Genomic DNA, 25,767 nt, shown 5'->3' on the forward strand with positions numbered 1-25,767 from the left:
ACTACACGTGCAGCAGGCACACCCTAACTGCAGGCTGCCAAACAACTGCACCCTCACTCCACACACAAATGAAAGCACCTCCAAGGCCCCGACCCAAATCACCCTCAGGTACCACCCCAATGCATGTGATACAATGCCATTCCAATTCCCACAGACCCATTAATAACCCTCGCCCTCCTTTACTCCACCACAGGGTCCGATCCAAACGACGAGCATCAGGACACCCCTACCAGCACACCTGCAAAGAGGGCCAAGACCAACGGCCAAAGACCCTCCACCTCAGCTGCACGGATCAAGACACGGCAGCAGCACAAATCAGGTGGCAGCACAGAGGAGGGAACATCAACAGGCACCCCAGCAGCCAGCATGCCCACAACACCACCACCACAGGTCCCCCCAATGGATGCCACAGAAGGCACTGCCTCTGGTGGCAGCAGCACCATAGGTGACACCCCATTGATGGCAGCATGCTCCGACACAGAAAACGGGGATGTCGAAGTCAGATCCATCCATGACCTGTCCCAATCCCCCTGTCTGTCCCATCCCGTACACCATGAGGATACCACGCAGGGGCACCCACAAGACGACGACTGGCCATCCCCCACAAGCCCTGTGGCAAGGCAACATGAGGTCACCAGCCCCTCTGTGACACCACCGCAAATGGCCATGGCCCAGCAGAGGCAACAGTCCCTCGACCAGTTAATCGTGCAACAGCAGCAACTGGCCACGCTCCTCAAGGACCATGCCGATGAATGTGGGGGCACTAAGGCAGACATAGAAACATCAACTGAGACACTTAGGGCAGAAATGGAGAGAAGTACAGAGACACTAAGGGCACAAATGGAGAGTAGCACCGAGAGCCTGAGAGTACAAATGGAGAGTAGCACCGAGAGCCTGAGAGTACAAATGGAGAGTAGCACCGAGAGCCTGAGAGTCCAAATGGAGAGAAGCACCGAGAGCCTGAGGGGGGAACTGCATGCGACGTCCAAAGACGTATGTGCCGAACTTGCCGCAGTGCGCCGTGTGCTCACTGAGCTCTCACAAACCCTTAGGGACATGCATGGACGTGAGCAGGCAGAGACATCATCCGTTGCAAGTTCCGTCCAGGGCAGCCCCCAACGTAGATCTGGGAGGAACCTGCGCTCCACAGGCAGGGGTGCCCCTGATACCCGCAGAGGGGGCTTGCAATAGCGTCTGTCCACTGACAATGAGCATCTTTGGACACTGGTGTTCGGGGGGGAGGTAGGAGGGTGGAGGGGGTGTGTTGGGCTCACTTGGGTGGCGGGTCGATAGGGTGTTCAACATGATATCACATATGCCATAAACAATGCACGATCAACCAATGAGATGTGTGGACAATGATCTTTGTGTACTAGGCCATCATAGGCGTACAGTCCATATTGTGCATGTACCAGACACACACAGTGCCACGAGTACCGTGTCCATGTATCAGCCACCAGGCGTGAGTGCTAGAAGCATGCATCAATGAGATGCTGACGAATGTCACGCCCTCCGGTGCCTCGCAGACTCCTTGAGGTGCTGCCACATCCCCACCCTCATCATGACCATCTTCAGGTGCTTGCAGTTCTGCGTCAGGGGGCATGGGCACATTTCTACGTACGCACATGTTGTCGAGCATGACACATGCCATCACCATCTTTGCAACCTTCTCATGGCGGTACAGGAGTGCCCCGCCAGACCTGCTGAGGCAGCGGAAACGAGTCTTCAGTAGGCCGAATGCCTGTTCAATGACTACACGGGTACGTGAGTGGGCATGGTTGTAGTCCTCCTCATGCTGGTCCCGTGGGTTCCGGACTGGTGTGAGGAGCCATCTCTTCAGTGGATATCCAGCATCACCTGTATGTGGACGATAAACGTATGATGTGGAATGCCATTGCTACGTACGCACACCCCCCCCCTTCCTGCCAGGTCATTGCCGAATCACATACCCCACATCATCATGCATGAAATGAGACTCACCGAGTAGCCAGGATCTGTTCCCTGCGTGTCGCTCCATGTAGCGTGGTATTGTAGAGTTCCTCAAGACCATAGAATCATGGGTTGATCCAGGGAATCGGGCACAACAATGTGTAATGATCCTGTTGGAGTCACACACCATTTGTACATTCAGGGAATGGAATTGTTTTCGGTTGCGGTACTGGGCCTCCATGGCATGCGGGACGACCAATTCCACATGGGTGCAGTCGATGGCACCAATGCAACCCGGTATGCCGGCAAGTGCATGGAATCCCACTTTTGTGTTGGTAATTTCCTGCTCCGAGCGTGGTAGAGAGATGTAGTCGTCTGCGTGCTGCAGGAGGGCATCGAGCACTTGCAATAGTGTCCGTGAGAACAGTGGCTGAGAAATGCCATGCAACTGTCCGACTGTGTGCTGGTAGGTGCCTGTGGCCAGGAAATGGAGTACAGACACCACCTTCAGTAGGGGTGGGATGGCGGTTGGGCTATCTATCATGCTGACAAGGTCAGGCTGTGTCATGTCCACAATGGCGGCTATGGTGTCCCGGTCCAAACGGTAGAGGGTGTGGATCTGCTCAGCAGTGAGGTTGAACGGATGTGCTCGGAGGCGTGGGATTGCGGGCTGCCTGCGTGGTGGTATTGGCTGTGCTGGCGGCCCTTGTTGGCCCTGCCTTGCCCTCCTCCTCCTTCTGCGTCTCCTCCGTGCGGCCGGTTGTAGTTGGTGTTCGTCTTCTTCTTGGAGTTGGAGTACTTGCAGTGCTATCAGGTCCCCCAGGGCCAACATCGCGAGTCCTGCCGGTAGCATTTCGGAGTGGGTGTGGGAGGAGACTGGGTGTGCAATTTATGTGTTTTCAGGCTGTATGGCCTCCACCTGTGGTGATTCATTCCACCTGTGCAAGCTGCTCTCCCCTTTGGCCGAGCACGTCCCGCACACAACGCTGCAATTCGAGTAATGCCATCTTGCTATTGCAATCATGTATTTGTACCCGATGGCCGTGTAACATTGGTTGATATGTACATTCGGCTATGGTCCCATTGTTTCACATACAATCTTTGCAGTCGCGAACAGACTTGTGAAGGGTCAGTGGAACGTAGTACTCGAGTAACGGTGGGCCCTCATGCATCACTGTACCGAGTTGCACCGACGGGCGGGGCGTCCCATTTGTGGGTGAAGGCAGTTGCCATTTTCACACACAGCCGCACTAGATGGATTAATTTGTGATTTCAAACGGCCACAGATGCCTTTTCGACGTGATGTTGCAAATGAGGAATTCGAAGGGAGGCGCTTTCGGTTTTCAGCTAGCGGCGAGGAGATGCCCACAGGTCTGACTGCAAATATAACGTTCTATTGTTCAATGTCCTTGAGACAGGGGCCATGGCGAGGATGCAATGATTGATATGAATAGTTTGGGATGCGCAATTGCGACGTGGGCGATGAGGCCGGACGTTCCCAAATACATGTTACTTCACAACACTGGAATTCCGGGCTGGGGCACTGTGGATTTTGCAGCCTGCATAACGCACAGACTCAATGGATATTTCTAATGTTATGTGAGTAAATATTCAGGCGTTTTTATACCGGGATGAGGGAATGATGAATGGATGCATGGGCAGATGATTTGATACAGAGTTTGCCATGTACAGGGCTTCTTGGAATCTGTCCGCCTCCCCTGCGCTATGTGATGCAGGGCTGCCATAGTGGGACCATCGTCTATCTGGCCTTGTTGAGCCCTCCCTGTCTCGACGCGCCTTCAGACACTTGTGTCCATGCACCTTAACATTCCCATCTGATGGATTCTGTTTTCACAGACGCATGCACAGGTACACTCGTTTGTGATGGTGTTTGCACCTCGATATAGATGGTTATGAGTCGCAAGTGGTTTTGGGGTGGTGATGATCCTTTGGAGTGGGCTAGCATGCATATGGCTGTGGATTTAGTGTGATCATTGAAGTGAGTTGTTCGAATGTAGTTCTGATGGCCATTCTGTTCTTTTTCTTTTCTTTTGGTTGACAGGTATCTCCTCCCCTTTTGCCACTGCCATCTGTATGCCACTCCTGCAGATGGCTTTTACTCCCGACACCTGCTGCTTCGTGTTAATCAGTGGAGCAGCATTACGATCTTATGGGACGATCGCCAATGGGCCACATGCCCTTACGCAGTACTAGTGGCTCGGAGCAACATTTCGGCCTTTCAGCTGGACTAGTGCCTCCCCATTGGGACGGCCCTGCGGTTCTGTGCGCTTCCATGTTGCCTTTTCGTACGTGAATGTGGCTCTGTGTACCATGATGGAACAGGGCGTCACACAAGTAGTAGCTGGTCATTTCTTGCGGATGCAGCCCACAATGGTGAAATGTGTTTTGGAGTTCATGGCCTAATGGCTGTATGGGCTTGGTGCATTAAATTTCTATTCTGATATGGGCCGTGTAGCGTTCTTCTTTGCAAGTGATGTGGCATATTCCTATTTGGGGAGCGATGTATTGTGAGGAGATCTGCATTGGGTTCCAGCTTCGGAGTTTAGTTGCGTGGTACTGTGCTGGGCGCGTTTGCCTACGAAGCCCAGTGAGGTCAGGGATGGGGGCTGCCAATATGACTGTTTGAATGTTGTCATGCTCAGGGGCGGGGGATTGGGTTTTGTGTAACAGATGCCGGTCAGCCAGGTGGACTGGTGGAATGATGTGATTTTCGGAATATTGCTGGTCACAGGTGCCTGTGTTTGCGTGCGTTTCTTGGTGGGGGACTGTGGTCATGTCCATTGGGATGGCTTCTGTATTCGTGCCATCTGTGCCCTGCAGCTCCCATTGGCCCCTCTTGTGATTCTTTTGTTCGTTGGCATGCATGGGTGACTTGTACATTTCACTGGTTGCATTGTGACTTCATTGCACCTACGGGGAGTTGTACTTTGTGGGCAGGGAGTGGTGTACAGGCACTCAGTGGGGCCGTTTACGGTTGATTCGCGATGCCGTACTTCTCGCCATGGCGGAATGGTACTTTCCGCCGTGCTTGATGGCGTTAGGTACATGTCCGCTAGGGTCGGAATTCGCGTACCGTTGCGCCATGGTGGTATTTACGGTTTGGCATGGCGCGCGCGCGTACTTGGTGCAGTTAGCGTTGGCGTTCACTACGGTGTCGCTAATGGCATCGTACTTTGCGGTGACGGGTCATAGTCGCACCGAGCGCTATTCGATGGCGGTATTGCATTTCCGCCATCGTTTTTCGATTTCCGCCAGGGTCGTAATGAGGGCCATAGACTTCTAGAGGCCAGCAAATCACAGGAAAAAAAAATATTTTTTTCTTTTCCTCAAACAGCAATCAACACTTAATTACAGAAAAAACACATTCTACATATGATTACAGAAGAAAAAAAGACATTCTATGTTTGATTATACAGTTCATGCTGATACTAAAGATCTTCAACAAGTTGTCATTCTGCACCGAATCATTAATTCATCCACTTTTTTTGTTTGTTTTTTTAACAGATTCTATTGATCAAACAAATGGAGGGCATTAAGAAAACCCACTGATGCAATAAATATACTCATATTAGCAGAATTAAGTAAAAAAGCCCATCTAAGATCTGGCGGGACATTAGCCACTGTAGACATATGCTTCACATAAAACTTATTTCGCAAAGCACATAAAGCTAGACATTCGATAATAACATGCTCTAAAGTTTCTTTTTGTGATGGGTCACTGCAAAATCTACAAAAGTTATCAGTCATTTTAATTAGTTTGCGTTGAGCTAGAATATCGCAAGTATGCCAGAGGTTAAGTCACATTCTCAGAATACCCAAAGGCACTTGGGGTGACGGAGATTTTAACAAATACAGTTCCACACTCCCCATTTTCTTGTCACCATATAACTGACTGAAAAAATGCTTATATTGTACGCATAATGTCCGTGTCTTAATCCAGTCATCGAGAAAGATTTTCTTTTTTGCTCTGATAGGGTTTTGTATAAGTGTTTTGAGATCTACATCTGCACTGATCATAATTTGATACACATATTTTGTCAATTTCTGGACAAACGGATGAGTTGATGTAAACAAATAAGTGGATAGAGTGGCTAGAATCGACCCTTCAATGGTATTTACAAGACATTTTCGAAATAACACACATAATTGCCAATGATATTTTGCAGTTAACGAAACAAGGCCTAGCTCATATCTCAACCATGGACCAGGTGTTGATTGTGGAACATTTAAGCTTTTTCTCCAAAATTTGGATTCAAGTTTATCCAAATCTTGAGTGTCGGTGATAGCTCTTGCCTCCAACCCATACAATAACACTGGTGTTACTTTTTGTTGCCAATAGTGTAATGCAGGGCTGATAGAAAATGTGCCATATTTATGGAGAATGAGTTTGGTTTGAGATATAGCCGATGACAATTTGTTTTGTAATGTCTGCAAATGCTCTATGGAAGATGGATTTGCTTCAAATTGTGATCCCAGGTATTTATAGCATGAAACAGTGTTCAGAATGATGTCCTTGACCATCCAGGTGTATTTAGTTCTATGAGTTGGTTTAGGATTATAGGCTACTATCTGGGATTTTTTAACATTCATCGACAACTCATTCTCGTCAAAATAAGTAGCAAGGGTAGAAATTAGCTTCTGTAGGCCTGTTGGGGTTTTAGAGACCAGGACGAGGTTGTCAGCATACCACAATGCTTGGATAGGAACTGAATTCATTTTAGGTGAGTCAGATGCTATATTTAGGAAAATGTCTTGTACATCATGGATAAAAAAATTAAAGCGGGCTGAAGCTAGGATACACCCCTGTTTCAGCCCTCTCGATGTTCCAATGACCGCAGACAGCATGCCTATCATAGTCAAACGGATCTGAATGGACGTCGAAGAATGTAAAGCAAAGATAATGTCAATAAGATCTTGAGGACATTGAGCTTTAATGAGTTTTTCAATAAGTTTCACTCTTGACAATGAGTCAAAAGCTGCATTTAGATCAACAAATGCAAAGAATAAGGTTGTTCTTGTATGTTGCACTTGTGCTTTTAATGAATTGAGGGTCAAGAGATTAACTGCTCTCCCAAGGCCAGGAACAAAGCCCGTTTGGTTTCGATCATGGCTGTTGCTTATCAGGGTCCATCAGTTAAAGTCTCTTAGGACTAAGCGATTGAAGACCTTGCCTGGGGAGTCCAAGAGAGCTATTGGTCGATAGTTTGAAGGTGTTCCACGATCCCCTTTTTTAAAAGATTGGGACAGTTATAGAAGTGCGCCAAGAGTTTGGTATTTTCTTTGAACGAAGAATACGTTGAAAGATGTTGTTCAAGACGATTGCCCAATGCTTGGGATGTCCTTTAGCATATAGTTGGTAATGCCATCAGGCCGGCAGCTCGTGATGATGAAGATTTTGCTATTAGTTCTTCTATTATATTCTCAGAGCATTCCAAGGACCAAGAAGATGAAAATTGGCTTTTGTACTGAAAGAGTTCAGAGGACTTATCAGTATATACATTTGTGAAGTGTAGTATCCATTGATTTTCAGTAACTCCATTTATTTGTGATTGCAAATGATGAGTATTTGCATTTAGCAATTGCCAAATTTGTGAGGCATTTTTATTCAGTGTAGCTACAAGAAAAGCCTCTCCATCATTTTGAAAATGTTTAGCTTTATGGGACCTAACCCAGTTTCTGTAGCGTGATTTCAGCACTTTATGGGCTTTGATCCTATCATTCCATGGGAGGTGCCTGGTTGTTCTTAATGCTTTTCAGTATTCTTTTTTTGCATGTGACATCACAGGATGAAAAGTATGAATATGTGATCTTCTGGTCGGAATGTAACACATTTGATAACTAAATCAATAAGAAGAGCATGTCAGCCAGAATATGATCCATAATACGTTGTGCAATGTTGTGCCCAATCCATGGTATGTATGATCTGAACTGTAAGAGCAGATGGCTCTCTGGGGGTTTATGGTGTTTCCATCTAATCCCATTGCATCTAATGGCATTCCATCACATTTTGTCACCTAAAAAATTAGTATCTAATGCATTTTTTGAGGTCCCTCCCAACCCACGTGTTTTACCCTTTATAATGCACCTAAACAAAACTTAACCCTTTACCTCCCAAAAATATGCATTTGATGGAAATTGTTTAGATGGAAAGATTTAGATGGAATGGCATTAGATGCAATGGCATTAGATGGAAAGACCAGATACCCTCTCAGGGTACCAATAATATCTTTCTCATTGGGCCTCTCCAAACAAAGACCCCTGTTTTGTGCTTTCTGTTGTGAAGTTGACAAGCCTTGCAAAGAAGCCGATGGGTGGAAGCACATCACGATCCATTTCAATGAGAGCCCAAATAATCTCTTTTTCCAACATACACCAACAGAGCTATGAAGGGAACAGGAGAAACGTGGCTCATGAGGGAACCTGCTAGGTCCAACCCTCTCATTGCTGGGGCTTGATGATACCAAGACATAGCAAGTGCATTTATAGAGCCCATGGTCACTCTCTGGAGGGGAGGACGGTCTCTTTGCGCGGCACGTTTATTGTTACCCAACTCAACTGTACTCATTTTATTGATATTTTAATGATAAAGGGCTAAGGGACTTTCCAGGGTTTGAACCTTTCAGGATGAGGTCAAACACAGATTAATTTAGTGGCTGTATTAGTTCAAGGAACCAGACATAGCTCAGAAACATATAACATTCAGGTATTCATTATTAGTAGACTGCAGACTAGGGAGCCATTCGGAGTTGCATGGATTTATTTCTATGAAATACTGCTGAAGAAACCACCTCTGCTGGTGGAATTTCTGAAAAAAGTCCATTCATAGTTTCCGAGTGGCGGACAGTGTATTTCTGGAATACTGAGTGAGGTATTTTAAAAATACCACCTCCGCCGGTGGTAATGTAAAAAGGTGTTTTTGAATGCAAAGGTGGAAATGGAGTATGTACAGTAGTAGCTCAAACCACTGCTGTACATTTTGTTATGCACAAAACAGCAATTCTGACCCCTCTATGCATTACATGGGTACGGTGGTGAGTGGAGGCATCAGAGGTGCCCACCTTTTCACCCACTAACCATGGCCCTTTGTAAAAAACCTTTTTCAGTGTATTGAAGGCGACACCTGCACTGCACTTCTTTACAGTACAAAAAAGTTGTTTAAAACATGGGGGTCAAGTTAGATTTGTTTACCTCCACTTCTTAGCTGTAGGTAAAAGTAGGCAAATGTTCATGCATCTAACATACCACCGCCGCTATTGCCATGGAATACTTCTGGTGGTTTTGATCAAACCCTGAATTGGGCGGATAGTAAAATCGGTAGTATTTCTCAAATACTGCTGATTTTGCCATTACTATCCAACTCTGAATGACGAATTGAAATATGCAACACACTTTAGAGGAAAGTGCTTCTTGGGAGCACAATAAAAGCCAGTCCCCTTGCGCGCTCTTCATTGTCCAAATGCAGAGCCCACACCCACAATTTCCAGCAAGACCCTGACTGCAGTTTCTTGTCATTTCTGGCAGAGACTGATTAGCATATCAAGGTGGTCTACCATCTACATGTGAGCCAAAACAATGGAACGGGTTGAGTGACAAGGAATTGATGACTGGGCAATGTGGTCAAAGAAAGGGGATTGAGTTAAGGGTTGGAGCAAAAGGTGAATGGAAGTTTGACAGTTCATTTTAAGGAAGTGGGGGTAAAGGGGCATCGACGATGTGGTGCAAAGTAAAGACACCTGAGCATGATGGCTTGGGAAAATAGGGCAAATGAGATAGAGGTGCAAATCTGGAAAGGTAGGTCAACAGATTGAGTGACTATGGCTGAAATATGTGCCTTACCTGAATGCCACTGCACCCGATTGTGGGACTAGCTGAACCCCTTTTTCTCTCACAAAGCAACGCATACTTGCTTTATGAACATATGTTTCAATTAAAACTTCTCCTATATTCTATCAGGTTGCTTTATCATGTGACTTGGTGTTTTGAAAGCCCGATTTATTGAACCATGTACTAGTTTAGTCTTTGAATAACAACTTTGCAGAATGGGCTTTGTTCAGAAGATGATGAAGTCTCCTCTGCTGTCTAACTTTGAAACTGTGGAAACAGGAAGCTAGGGCACAAATCTCCCCCTTCCACAATTGCCACATCATATGACCTTGAACAAACCACTAATTTCATCACTTTGCCTTGTTTTCCTTAATTGTCTGTAGGGAAGGTCTCAGTCAAATGGGTATATAATCTATTGTGTTAATCCATTAATAAATATTAAAAATGTATATGATGCGTACTGGCGGGGAGACAGGATGTCAAGTGAGGTTCTTATATTTTGAAGGGTCTGAGACAGGGTGCCAGCTATCGCTATTGTGTTGTAGGGTGGGAAGGCAGGATGGCAAGTATGGGTCTTTTGCTCTGTCCGTTTGTGTTTGTCTCTATGAGCCAAGCCAGATCCCCTAACTTGTCTCTACCAATGCATTTTCTAGCTTCTCCACCTCTTTACATTGGTCTAAAACTAAAGATGGGATGCTATCGAATGAGATGGGATGCAGCTGCTGTCAAATTGCAAACTGTAACAGCAGGAAAGCTGGGCTCAAATTCCGGCTTTCCCATGTGACCAAATGATATTGTCCTGGTGAAATCATTTTTACTATGTTTGGTATGTGGGGGAGATCCCCTGGGGCCCGGGTCTCTAAGAAGGCACAAGCATAATTGAAAGAGATGTTACATAAAAGAATGTAATGGCAATAATTTCTATATATGGTTGAGAATGTGCAGGACGGGGAGAGGTTGGTATTGAGTTTGGTTGTTCTGGAAGTTGGTGCTACTTGCATTGTGGGCTTGGTGGACTGCACCATGGACTAGAACATTGTACTTGTCCCTCAGGCCAAAAGTTGCAAGTCCTCCCCTGATATGGAGAATGTGACCCCAATGATAGTTAAGAGGACTTAGAAACCTGGAATGAGAAGTCAACTACATGGCTGGGAATGGGCCTTTCTAAGTTGTTTAGTGTAAAAGAGGCCTGGCATCACATCCCTAGAGCCAAGTGGATTTGTCACCTCTGTAAGGCATCTAGTGAAGACCTCTTACATATTTTATAAATGTGTTACTAGTTGACGCAATTATCGCAAGAGAGTCTTCGGCCCTTATCTTGCCTGAAAAAGGTCCAAACTGTGGAGGATGCGACGAGAAGGTGACTTGCTGGCAAATGGAATACAATATGTTCCCTTGTGGTTCATTTAATGAACAGTGCCTTGGGTATATTGGAGAAAGGGGCCATGGTTTAAGGGAAACACAACTAATGGCATTGTTTAATGGAGGGGAAAAATAATAGCTAACAGCAGTTTTATGATCTTATGTAAGGGCCCCTTCGTTTTGATGCCAATGTAATTGTTAAATTGTATTTTAGAGTACTTTAAGATTAGTACAAACCAAATAATATTTCAAAATGAAAATACAAAATGTTAGGAATGATAATGATCTTAGTTTTAAATTGAGACCATGATTTTGGGAGTCGGGGAGCTGTTTTATGGTACTAATAACACTCTCTTATTGTCACTGTATAGTCTGTGTTATTCTGGTTGGGATTTATCAGAGGGTCTTTCTCAACTGAATATACCAAAGTTGAGATAAATTGAATGTTGCCAACAAACATAGAGACTGGGGTGTTGATGTCCAAAATGCATGCATTATCACTCTACCAGTCCAAAGAAATCTGATTGGCTGCTTGAAGTTTGAAAGTATATTTTCTTTTGGCAGGTTGCCTTCCTTTTGCCCACCAAAGACCATCAACGATGAGGTGGGCAGCCAGAACAGGACTGGAGATCGCTTACCAATGGTGCACTATGAACCGCCCTCCCCAGTGAGACTGCAAGATGTGATGAACCCACTCGCTGGCAAATATGTTTACTCCACCGACAACCCCTTTGAGCATGAGCTCTACTCTGGTAACACCATCAGCCACATTGATCCTTTCCACAGTCTGTTGTGCAGTGTAGGACTCATTTTCTTGCCTGTGTGAGAAGTGGCGCAATGTAATTAACAGACAGAGAGAAGCACTCCGGCGTTGATTCTCCTCCCCAAAAGCTTTTGGCGCAAGTGACGAGATGCGCTAGCACATCTCCTCACTTGCGCATATCGTCACTTGCGCTAGCACATCTTGTCACTTGCACCGAAAAAGAGCAGCCCATTTCATAAAGGGCATCACCACATTCAACTGCCCTTTTTCACTCCTTTTCGCATCAGTGTAAATAAGGGTACGTTTCTGCTAATTTTGAAGAACATCCCTGAATCCAGAAATGGGATTTGCATTAAAATGTGCAAAAAACTAAGAATTCCCCAGCGCATGTTTGAATCGGGCAAAGGGGGATGTGCATTGCTTGATGGAGTGTTTCCTGATTGTCAGCCCTTTTTTTTTGTATAACATCAGCATTATTTAGCGCTGCTGATACACTTGCATTTCTATCCTTCAAACAGGGATAGAAATATTTTTTTCTTTTTGTCATATTTCACTGTGCTTTCCAAACCCCCTGAAATATGCAGGTAACCTTTGAGAATAGTGTGGCCTGTGCATTTCTGAAATGAATACAAATGAAGAAAGCACATCCTATGCGATGGAGGGGAGAATAGAGAGTTAGCAGTCAAAAAGAGTGGAGTGGAGAAGCAAGAGGGGAGAGTGAATACAATTGCAGAAGTCAGTAGTAACACATAATGTTGCAAGCCAGGATACAAGATGAAGATGGGAACAGCATGATTCAGGGCCACCATGAGTATAAGATGTAAAGGAAGTTCAGCATGAGAGTTGAGAACAAACCTTGCAAACCTTGTTTAGTAATGGCGCTGGATAGTGGTTGGAACCATTTGTTTCCCTGATTGTAGGTTGAAAGAAGTTTGCAACACTTGGTTCGTGTTCACACGTAAGGTTTATTGTTGGTTATAATAGAGATCCAGTTGGCCTAGCATGATATGCTAGGTGCATGCAGTCGCCCATACTAATTTCAAACTAGCCTACTCTGACTTGCGACAACGTAAGGCTAATGTTGAACTAGCCTGCTCTGCTGACCAGAACTAACCTAGGCCCTCTCCACTGCCTATACTCGCCCATGCCAATATCAAACAAGCCTATCTTGTAGCTGGCCCTGTTGCCCAAAATTCTCAACCTATATCTTTGCACATTGTGCCTACCCTACGAGCTGCCTACACCTACCTTCCTGCATTAGCCCATAAGCTGCCACTGTTGACCAGCAAGCTACAGTCCCCATAGCGGCCAGAGCTGAACTATGCACACCAGAAAGACCCGGTGGAACTATCTACCTCTGGTCATATTCTACACCAATACAATGTCCCAAATCATATTCTCACCCTGCCCCCTACAAAACAGAAACAATAGACTCAGAGCAAGACTACCTCGTCTCTATGAGCCCAAGACTAACAGCAATATGAACTTAAACCCCCACCTTAACTACAACACCAGTGCCCTTGCTCAGGAATCGACGTCCAGACTAGATCAGGAGGCCCTGCCTAAAACACAGAACTGTGCCTACCCCTCTTCCTTGAAATCCTGTACCAGAACTAATTAATCCAAAAACGGGACCCACTAATCGCCAAGAGCCCAATAACATGACTACCATCACCAGAGCTCTCATCAATGCGCAATATCTTGTAGCACATGCCATTGAAATCGCAGACATATTATCTACGGATAACTTAGACATCCTAGCAGTCCCTGAATCTTGGCTCCACACCGCAGCAGGTCCTGCCCTTATGCTAGCAATCCCAAATAACTATCAGATACTCAGGGTAGACAGACCCAATACCAGAGGAGGTGGCTTCGCTATTATAGCAAAAACTAACCTCGTTGTAAGACTCCTAACTCCATCACCACTCAAAACGTATGAAATACTCACGGCCAAACTATCTATATCCAGTAGCAGCACCCTAATTATCTACTTGTTATATAGACCTCCAAGACCAATTGGCACCTTTGAGGAGGACCTATCTAGTCTACTCGCTAACAATACCAAAGACTCCTCGCAGATTTTAATACTGGCTGATTTTCAATCTGGGCTTTAATGACCTGGAGGACAAACACGCCTTAACAGTAGCATCTATCCTTTATGATCACGGACTCACCCAAAAAGTCCTTGCCCCTGCTCATGTCAAAAGAAGGACCCTCGACTGGGTTGCCGACCTGAACTGCACCACCTCGATTACTAAAATAACCCCGCAAATATGGACAGACCACCACCTTCTCGGTTTCTCCTCTTCTATAGAGAAGCAAACACCGAAAATCACAGTCATGGCACCCTCCCCCTTCCCACCAGAAGTTAAAAAAACATCACGCCAGACAAGCTATTACCTCACCTCCTCCCATGCCTCAACTCTTTACCCAGCAACTCTGACCCCAACCTCCTAGTGGAGGTCTTTAACAACACTATGACCAAGGCTCTTGATATCATTGCGCCAGTCAAACTTCACAAAAGTAAACAAAAGGCTCACCTTAATGCCTGGTTTACACCTCACCTCGAAGAATTAAGGCTCCAAAAAAGAAAACTACAAGCCCTATGGCGACACAACCCTAAGGATGAAAACAAAGCACATCTAACTGACTTTGCCAATATGTACAAAAAAGAAATACTTTACACCAAAAAAGACTCCTTCAATGAGAGAATCTCCAAAGCCAGCTCCAACACCAAGGAGCTATTCACCATCCTCTGGGAAATGGAAGCCCCCATTCCCCCCACAGACAATATACCAAAGGACATACAATGGTGCACCAGCATTCAGAATGCCCAGACCAACAAAATAAAATCACTCCAGATTACAATATCCAACAAAAAGCCTCCCTGCTCCCCACTGAGACGCAACCAACCTCACCTACTGAAACTACCAGCACTCTCACACCTTTCAGATTCACTAAAATCTCCATGCTGGAAACTGAGAAAATTATATTATCTCTGAAGCCATCAAATTGCCAGGGTGACAGTTGCCCAGCGCAAATAATTAAAGATGCAGCAAGAGACCTAGTGCCATTCATATCAAAATTAATTAATGCCTCCTTCAAGACCAACACCGTCCCAAGCAACCTCAAAGAGTCCTGGGTTCTACTGCTGTTGAAGAAACAGACCCTAGACCCGTCCATCCCCACAAACTATAGACCAATTACTATGGTCCCCTTCCTCCTTAAAATAATAGACAGAGTAGAAAACCTGCAAATTCAGAACCACCTTGAAACAAACCACCTACTAGGCGCCCGCCAAACCGGATTCAGGCCACAACACGGCACGGAAACAGCACTAATTGATCTAATGACCAAATCGATGAGTTTAAGGACAAAGGTAAAACAGCTATGCTACTGCTCCTCGACCTGTCGGCAGCCTTCGACTTGGTGGATCACGCAGTCTTATGTGAACACCTAGCGTCGGCAGACCACTTCTCGAGTGATGCTATAGCATGGGTCCAGACCTTCCTAGCTAATAGAACGATGAGAGTCTTTTCCCCCTCGACATCAGCAGACCCGATCCAGACTACCTGTGGCGTTCCACAAGGATCGTGAGTCTCACCGACCATGTATAACATCTTTACCAAGCCCCTATTCGATAAATTGGACAGACTGGGTGTCACCTATACAAATTACGCAGATGACACCCAGATCCTCATTTCCCTTTTCGGGCAATTTTGACAAGGATACAACCTTGGTAAACAAAATATACCTCCTCATTCAGGCTTGGATGGCATCACATGGCCTCTGCCTGAACGACGATAAAACTGAGATCTTGATACTGGGCTCTGATGCCAACCTAAAAAAACTCTAACTCTAACTAAAAAAAACTAACTACACTACATTCAATATTGACGGTACCACAATCAAAGTAGTGACCGAGGTGAAACGCTAGGTTTCTACCTCGACTCCACCCTAACCGTAAGGAAGCAGGTTAACTCAATGGCATCATCCACCGGCTACACCTGCAAACTCATCAGGGCGTGTAGACCGTTCTTAACTAAAGCCAGCTGCATTACCCTCGCCAATGCATTAATAATGTCAAAATTGGACTACTGCAAAGCCCTATACCTAGGTGCCAACAAATACATCCTCGAAAAAATACAAACGCTACAAAATAACGCCCTGAGGGCAGCTCTGAACATACCAAACAGAGAGCACATCTCCAACATCATAAGAGATCATCATTGGCTAAAGATAAGCGACAGGATCCTACTCAAAACTGTATCACTCACCTTCAAATGCCTCAATAACACTGCACCCCCTTACCTCACAGAGAGAATGGTTAGGAGAACTTTGCAGTGAGGTGTGCCCCTTGCAATTTCTGTATTCTATGCCTTCTGATCCCTTGGATTTCCTCCTTGCCTCTTTCTGAGATTTAAGTAGCAGTCACCTCCACCATTTTGTATGGCAAAATCATCCAAAAACCTTTTTCTAGTACATATAAATGTTTAAATGGGGAAGTCTTTTAACTTATCACAAGAAAGACTGAGATTTGCTTGGACAACATGAAGATTCCCTCCAGACTATTTTTGCTGTAGAATTATGATAAATTGCGGCAGTGCAGGAGACAGGCTCTTTTTGTTGGAGATTTCCCACGAGTTGCGCTAGACTTGATTGGCAGGTCTGCTGTCAGCAGACGGTAAAGCTTGGCGACACCGGGCGTTCTCATCTGGAAACAACTTCTGTATTCTCTCTGGGCAGAAGCTGAGTTTACAGGCTGTAAAAAGTTTTTAAATCTTTTTTGTTCTGGGCATATAAGTGTTTCTCACTATATTGGTTGTTCATACACTGTTTTCCATTACAGCAACAACAGTTTGTCACCGGCCGGTTGACAGCGCTTTTTTTTAAAAACATTTTTTTTTATTTCAAACTGTTGTTTTTAGTTTGATCAACAAACTTTTACAACATTTACATCCACAATTCTTGAATTAAAAGCATATTTGCAAGGTAACAAAAAAAAGAAGAATCAACAGTATAAATATCACAATTCCATCAATGTAAACAACATATACAAAGTAGCATTACAGATAATAGGAAACTTACATCATATAAATCAAGTTGGGGAAGGGGGAATAAACCAAATCACAGTTTACCTAAATGTTAAAGAAAACCTGTTTTGCTGCATCTTACTTAACCAATAAACACAGTACATTTGAACGGTGTGGCTTGACAGGATAAAGGCTACAAAATGCACTATTTCTCTTCAAGTCGCTAGCATAGAAACCAATGCACATTAGCCATATGTGGATGTTAAACATTCAACGCACTGAAGATTCAGCCTTCAGCCCTATTAGAGATCTTGTTCTCCAATTCCAGATTTATAATTGTGAGAAGCCTGGACAGCAACAAAATAGTTTTTACACAATTACCCCACAAGCATGATAGCCAAAACCATTCCCTTGCAGGCACCGTGCTGCCCACTCTATCAATTCCAGTTGCTTCAATGCAATCTTTTTCAAAGTACGCACAATATACCACCAGGTGTTTGGTGGCCTCTATCTGACTGACATGATAGCAAAATCTACAACTATTGACAATATTTATGGACATATGCGTCAACCAGCTCTGAATTCTTTCCAACGTTAACATTTGATTTAATTTAAACCTTAAATAAATGTCCTGTGCTTTGTAGCATGGAAATTGTATCAGATAAAGCTTATGTGGCAGTGCACCGGTACAGAATTTTGCAACTTCTTTATAGGATTTCAAAGACTCAATTGTATTCAAGGTTTTACACCAATCGTGGTCAAAGAGACGGTGCTTTACGTGTGCTAGTCGAAATTCCAAATCCAAAGGAGGGAGAGCCATCTCAGCTAGTAAGGACACCATTTTGTCGTAATATTTGGAGATTGGTGGCGGATTAGAAGCAACTATCATTTTCCCCAAATCCTCATATAGTGAATTATTAGGGGGGAATAGCATTTTTGCTAGATTTGACAACAGCCACCAATTATAACACGCTGACAAAGAAGTAAGACCCAGCTCCTGTCTCAATACAGCATCAGGAATGGACTTAGCTAGACGCAAAACACCCTTCCATAGACCTCCTTGGAGTTGATCAAGAAATGTATCAATATCTGCAAGACACATATCCAAAGCATACAGTATTATTGACTCGACTTTTAGTGTGTAGAATTCCATTAGTGGAACTAAGGAAAATGTGCAATATTTGATGTAAACCATACGCATTTGCGTTGCAAGAAATGTTGTCTTTTTGTTCAGTTCTTCCTTCCACATTGTAAGTGAATTGGTGTCATTCATTAAATACCCTAAATACCTAATAGTGGTAGCTCGTGCAATTGGAATCTTATCAATGGTCCATTTCCAAGTGCAAGGGTTCCTCTTTAGGTTCCTGAATATAAAAATATGGGACTTTTTTCCGCATTGAAGTGTAAGTTATGGGCGCTACAGTAAGAAGCGAGCAAGGACAATTTGGATTGCAGGCCAGACGGAGTACGATCGAAAATCACGATGTCGTCCGCGAAGGCGAGCCAATGTATCTTCAAATGAGCTAACCTTGCAGGGTAACTAATTTGAGTTGCCCAGATTTCATTGATTCCACAAAGGCATAGGTTAAATAGGGTTGCCGCCAAATTGCATCCCTGCTTCACCCCAACCCCAAAAGGGATAGCATTGGTAGTTGCACCCGTATGATTGACCCTTACAAAGTAGGAAGTATTTTCATGTAATTTTCCAATTAGGAATATAAGATGAGATGGAATTCCCATCAGAGCCATTTTCTCCCAAAGCAACCCCCGCACCACACAGTCAAAGGCAGCTGTCAGATCAATAGATGCCATATATAAGGGACCAGTATCAGGAACCTTTGCTTTAGCAAGGAGGTGAGCCATTAGTGTTGCATTTAATGCCGTCCCCATCTGAGCCCGAAACCCAATTTGAAATCGGGAGAGAATGTTATGCTGTTTCAAGTAGGCATCCAAGTCTCGAAGAAGTAATATTGCAAAGACTTTAGCCACCGCATCTATAAGGGCAATAGCCCGGAAGTTGGATGGGTCAGTTCTTAGTCCCTTTTTATGCAGTGGTACAATTATAGAACATAACCAAGAGGGGGGGAATATTAAGCGTTAATAAGATGTTGCCAAATTGGCTCTTTAATATCCTGGCCCAAAGCAGTGGGTTTCGCTTGATTACGCATGGCGGAATGCCGTCAGGCCCGGCAGCTTTGGAGTAATTCAAAGCATAAATTGCACATTCTATGTCCTCAAAGGACCATTGTGGTAATGGTAGTTTTGGTATACTTAAGCTCTTCGTGCTGACATTATCAAACATGCTAGGCAAACAGAATTTGAGCTTAAAAAACAAGGTATCAGCAGATATCATAGAGGCCTGGTCAATGCTAAGGCTATTAGAGTCTTCCCTAAGCAGAGCCCACGTGGAGCGTCTATCGTGACGGCATAAAGTTGCAAGCATCTTCTGATTTGTCAAGTTATGTATATAACGTTTATGATTTAAGCACTTATTACGATAGGTGTTACAAATAGCCCTTTTTCCCTTATGAAACTCCTCTATAGAGAGGAAAGCACTCTTAAGTTTTCGTATGGCAGCATTTTTAAGACATTTAGCCACTTGGATTGTCTTTCTACCTGAGTTTGATTTGCAATTCCTAGAATCCTTATTCACAATGCATAGTTTGACAATCGCTCTTTCTATGACACTCGAATACCAACTAGCTTCCATTTGGGCAGATAAAAAAGGATTAGAATTGCCTTCATCAAAGAGAAGATGAACATCAATCATGGCATTTAGCTTGTCACATAGATTAGTGCTCCAACGTATGGAAATGCCTGGGTGATCCCCTTCCAAGAATGTCTGATTTGGATCATTTTTTAGTCACCCAACAGTCACATCTAAATGCAATTGAATTATCAAAAGATCGCATAGGCCAGGCTCAAGTATCGAGATTTTACTGCACTTGTCCTGCAGGTTTGCTGAAATAGCATAATGATCAATACACGAGGATTTAGAGCCCCTCCTCCATGTATAGATAGGAGCCATTGAGTCAAAGAGAATGAATGAAATTTCCCAGTACGCTAGATGCTCTCTCCCTAGTTGGCCTCTGTGTGTGACCGGTGAGGATCTTGCTTCAGATGAAAATTAGAAGCGAGTTAGAGCAAAGGGCATTAAAGTCACCTCATATCACTATTCGACATGCTGGATACTGGGACATGACTTCGTCGAACAAATCATCAAGCTCATGAAACACAATTGCTATCTTCAATAGTACCGGGTTGTGGTAAAGGGCAATGATAAGGTAGGGATCAGAGAATGCCTCATTAAAAAAGACCAACAAAGCCAGTAATGCCGTGGATTTATAAACTGCTTGTATGCTGGGTTTTAGATTGGTATTCACAAAAACAGCCAATCCACCATAAGGCCTCCCACTCGGCCTACGCTTGGCAATCACTTGGTGGGGAAATAAATCCCGGCAACAGGAGCTTTTGCTCGCACATAGTTTCTTGACACAATAAAGTGTAGATTTGTGATGCAGGAGAGTTATTTTTTGCCCATGTATACAAGTTTGTGAACCCACAAGAATTCCAAAAACCTTTCGAATTGGGGATGTTGTCCATGGTGGGATTTAGAGTGATGGCTAGCGATGTCAGCCAAGACCAATCTTTGCTAATATTCGACAAGGCGACAAGCTGTGCAATTACTGCAGATTTCATCTCCCCCTGAGCATCCAGGCAATTCATCTTTGGAGAGGGAGGATCAGTGGTTGCAAGAGGTGTTTCATTAAAGCAGATAGCATCATCAATAGAGTCAAAGAGGTGGGAGACAGACCAATCAACTGCAGCTCTCTTTTGTACTGCCACACCACATCGGTAATAATAGCCGATTGAACTTTGCACACCATTCGATGATTGTTTATGGCTGGAAGGGTAATCCATTCTATGTCAGCAGTGTTCAAGGTTCTAAGCGCAGGAATTTCATTAAATGGCTGTAAGAGGGCAGAGCGGTTGAGTCATTTAACATCATTTATGACTGGATTATTCACCCATCCCATGATAGTCGAAGAGTTCTCTGCAGGCTTGTCAATTGCTACAGAGCCATCCACTGAAGAAATTAGAGGGCTGGGTGGAAGATAGCTCGGCTCATTTAAAGACCCGGCCATTTCCATGATTCTGTCCGTGATGTGATTGGAATTGGATTCAGGGTGCACAGCGATTGGAGGCATACCTACGTTCACCGCCCGTTTTAAGGAGGACAGTTTTGCTGGCATAGCAGAATGGTTGGACCCCCCAACTTGGAGTTTCTCGCCAATAACTTTCCCCACTTGGGCAACTTTATTGTGTAGTGGTTTATAAAAAGCAGATAAGTGAGTTTGAAGGGTAGCGGGTACTTTGGCAGCTAAATTCTTTTGGGCAACTGATGACATATCCGAGGGGTTTGTCACTGCCCTGTGATTAAACGGGAGTGCAGATGGCTGAGTCCCTTTATTGCCATTCAAGAGGCATCCAGTGCCCCCAATGGAAGTCTGTTGATCATCAGAACTGTGATGTTGCAAGGCATTTTTACTCTCCACAGAGAGTTCTTCAAGATGAATGCCCTGTTCCCCATCAGAGCTGGGATCCACGGTTGGAGCACTGTTGCCATGAAGTATGACGTTGGGATTTTTTTTTAGAGTTTTTATTTTTATTTTTATTTTTTTGCACAGATGCACTAGGCGCCACCAGTGCAGCTTGCCTATCAGCTTTTCTTTTTAAGGCACAAAAGAAGAGCCGTTTCTCCTTCCGAGAGGCAAAAAAAGTCCTGCGCCAGCAGAATGAGCATGACTTTCGCCATCATTTATCTCGGGATATTCAATGACACTTTGTTTATTCCCATCAAACAGCTTCGTAAGAGCTGAAGGACTGCCTGGATGAGAGACTTCACATAAGTCGATTTCTTCAGTTTGGGAAAGTTGTTCCCCATACTGCTCATCGGGTTTTGCCTGAAGAAAGAATAATAATTGCTCTATTTTTTCTGTGTTGAAAGTAACCTTTTGGCACAGTTGAGCATGGGTGAAAATTTGCAAGGGGTAATCATCCTGGGGGGCTGCTAATGTTTGAGCAAAAGATTGTACAAATGAATAAGACGTGGGTAAAGCCTCTTGGCGTGAAGCTGACTGCGCCATAACTACTGGGAAATCAGTTTGGGTTGCAGCTTTAACAAGACAAGATACAGCCCCCTTCAAGGGAGTCTAACAACCTCCTTCCCGTCTGTACGTGTCCGCAAAAATGTAACCTTCCAGCTTATTGATTTTGAGAAGTATTTGATTAAGCAAGGTCTTGCAGTCCCTTATTTCGTAATGTGTATAATCATGACCTCTTTCTAATAAATTAAGAATCCTTGATAAGACAGGGTATGAAGCTTCAAGGGACTGCATGTCCTCAGAAGGATCAAGTAAATCAAAGCCCAAAGGTGCTACGACTTCCTTATTAAGAGGAGAATGAAAAGAGTCTGCAACAGCGGCTGGAGGAGTATTATCATTGATAGGGAGTGGGGGCGGGCAGGGACTGGAGCGCGGAGAGTCCAACAACTGTTTTTTGCTGGACTCAAATGGAGGGGAGCTATTGGGATCGTTTGGCAAGCCCCCATCTTTGCAGTGCAGGTGTACATCAGCCCTCCTGCCAATCGGCAGGGTGACCGGGGCCGAGTGCCCGACTGAAAGCCGTACACGTTTTTCCAGGGCTGCCAGTACAACCGGTGCGAGAATTGAAGTATCAGAAGGAGAAGAGCTAATAACATCACTATTAACATCCTCAGCAATGAATGGTTCATCCATTCTCATGCTCAGAAAACTTTTTCGTGCTAGAGACAATTGCACGGTGGGAGCCATTGGCAAGAGGGCAACCGGAGCGGTCGATACAGGCAGAGCTTCTTCTACTTGAGCTCGAGCGTAAGAAAAAGCCACTTCATGGCAGATTAAATCATTGGATATCGCCGCAGATGACTTCGCAGGCAAGCTTGAGTCACTGCCTGCAGAAGCCACAGCGGGAATTCCAGTGTTCATGCTCGGAGGCGCTCTTTCCTCTTTGTGAGACTTGCCTGGGCTAGCATTTTTAGACACAGGCATGCTTAACAGGCGGCCACTACGCAGGTTGGAAGCCATTTGGGAGGTTTTTACAACGCTCCCGGTATGGATAGCCTATCTTAAGTGCATAAAGTGCATAAAACACCAATTAACAAGCTAATTACAAAGCTCTGTCATTCTGTGGCGCTTAACTACTCCCAAAAAATGATTTTCACATATACCTGGGCATTATGGAATAAACTACTTAAATTGCAAGTGGCCTACCACAGCGACTCAGCTGCTCAGTAGTCACAAGTACCAGCTATCCAGAACCCGCCAGAGTAGTTGCCACACAACCCGCACACCCGAACAGCCAAACAGCTGTACACTTCCCGTGCACAATTCGGGTGCTCGCGCATGGGTGCGCAGGGAAAGTGAAATTGAAGGCTGCTGGGAAGGGTGGGAAGGGTGGGCGGAGCAGGGGCGGGACTCCAATAGAGAAGCTGCGGCAAGGGAAAGAGAAGAAAGAATGCTACTTTAGAGGCGACACGTAGCAAAAAATCACTCAATGGCAGATAGAGATCAATGTTCCAAGAACGTACTTCCAAAGTTCACGTTTCGCTGTTATTTGTTTATTGTTTGCTTGTTGGGTGCTTATACAATAAGAAAATACTGTTTCAAAGCGCCCACAAGGCATGGAGGGAGCAAGCGTGGAAAATACATTAAAACACAATATTTAAGAGCAGAAGGGGGGAAGTGGGGGAGGGATAAACCTACTGTGTCTTGTGAGTATTTAGAACGTGCAAATGCAGCAAGGAAGAGGGAAGAGGGGGTAAGTGCTGAGGAGCTGGAGCTCGTGTGTCAGCCACAGATGCTAGGAATGATTGAGTGCTACACGGACTGGGCCGGGGTAGGTGTAAGTGCAAAACCTCCAGAGCGGAGGGTGTGCAGCTGCAAGTTCTGTAGATAGACAGGAGCTGGGCAGAATTGGCGTGGGAGGTGAGGGCCCCAAGGATGCATAAGGGCCCAGGGCACTGATTCGGCCACAGCATCTGCAGCAGCATAACTTCTCCAAACTTATCACGGCTTGTAGACCTTTCTTGTCCACAGAGCTGTGCATTACACTGGCCAGAGCTCTTATCCTATCCAAGATAGACTACTTCAATGCCCACCATGCAGGTTCAAAAACTTGCAACATCAGAAAACCTCAGGTGATCCAAAACAATGCCCTAACAGCGGCTCTTAATATTCACAAAAGAAGCCATCTCTGCTGCTAGACAAAATGTCCACTGGCTACCGGTCCAGGAACATATCATGTACAAAACTCTCTCCCCGACCCACAAATGCCTGGCTAACACAGCCCCTAACTACTTATCCAATACATTCTCCAAAACGCAATCCCTTAGACCCATCCGATCCACCCACACGCACCTACTCACTATCCCCAGATTAAAATGGCAAAAAGCAGGTGGGGTGTAGTTATCCGGTGGTGGCAGCCAAACACTCGAACACCCTCCCTCTTCCATTGAGATCAGAAACCTCCATCTGTATGTATGTATCATAAGCCTTCCATAAACCAATGCCCAGATGCCTCGGAGTTTGGCGCGCTATACAAATGACAAAATAAATAAATAAACCATTAATGTCCACTTATTACATTTCTCACAGTCAAATACAGTACACTAGTAACCTCATAATTCTTAAAAAATAGCACATAAATCAAGCTGATCAGTTGTTATTCTTCTAATGTCTTTTTACACATTCTTTATTTTTCAGATGTCTTTATTGAAGATTTTATAACAAGCAGAAGATAAAAAAATAACATCATATTATAACAGATAAACCTCATTCAGACAACATAACCACACATTTACACAATTTAAACAAGTGATATAAAGAGCAAAAAAAGAGAAGACAGAGTCAGAGAAAGTAGAGCAGATAGGGAGAAAAAAGAAAAGTAGACAGGGAGCGAGAAAGAGAGAATAAAACCATATTAAATACATTAAATAAATCATCACAAGGGAAATTATTGTAATAGACAATTCATTAAAGATGTTCCATATAGACAAATACTTATCAGCTTTTTTCAATCTCAGATAAACAACCTTCTCTCTACTTGAAAGAATGGCTAAATCCTGTAACCGTCTGTCAACGGAAGGCTCAGCATCACTCTTCCAGCATTTCAAAATCTGTTTTTAGCTACCAACAGTGCCCTATAGGACCAAAAGAGCTGACCAACAGAAAGCTGAATACCTTTGGGAGAACAAACCCAGCACACATAGCAAAGGAGTGCGGGGAGCGACAAAGCTAAGACAAGTTCCATACGTTGCAGGACATCATCCCAGAAGTTATTAATTTTCACACAGGACCAGAACATGAGCAAACCAGTACCAGTATCAGATTTACAGTTCCAATATGTATCATCCTGCACAAGCTTACAAAGCTTCATTTTTATAACATGGCAGGGCATGCATTTAGTCAGCAACTGTGACAGACCCGCTAAGAAGCTGGCTCAGGGACTGTTTCAGAATACTGTTTCTATGTTCATAACCTCATAGCTTCCATCTTAATCCCAACACGTTTTCAATTACATATTTTTTTTACTAATAGGACTGTAACTAGGACTGCACTGAGGCAGCTCTCCAACTGTAGGGGTCGGAGACAGAGTCAATAGAGGCGTTTGGCAACCCCCTGTTTACATTGGAGTTAGAGAAGCACATTTTCTGCATGTCAGGGTTGCTGTGCTAGTGTGGATCACTGAATTTGAAAGCACAGTAAATAAGGCGCATTTTCAGTCAGTTTCCAAAGC

General features: G+C 44.5%; 1 protein-coding gene and 1 long non-coding RNA gene across 2 annotated transcripts in view; one reads left to right on the plus strand and one right to left on the minus strand.

Annotated features, from left to right (window-relative positions):
• HEATR4 (HEAT repeat containing 4) overlaps window positions 1–25,767 on the plus strand; it is a 597,929-nt gene that overhangs the window by 105,864 nt on the left and 466,298 nt on the right. The window contains exon 4 of the mRNA XM_069638774.1: window positions 11,701–11,888. Within this exon, the coding sequence (XP_069494875.1) occupies window positions 11,701–11,888 (188 nt within the window). The remainder of the gene's footprint in view (window positions 1–11,700; window positions 11,889–25,767) is intronic.
• LOC138527529 (uncharacterized) overlaps window positions 1–25,767 on the minus strand; it is a 44,809-nt gene that overhangs the window by 18,405 nt on the left and 637 nt on the right. The gene's annotated exons all lie outside the window — the stretch shown is intronic.

The sequence above is a fragment of the Ambystoma mexicanum genome, chromosome 14 (genome assembly GCF_040938575.1).
Source record: "Ambystoma mexicanum isolate Mex_15411 chromosome 14, UKY_AmexF1_1, whole genome shotgun sequence".
NCBI lineage: Eukaryota > Metazoa > Chordata > Amphibia > Caudata > Ambystomatidae > Ambystoma > Ambystoma mexicanum.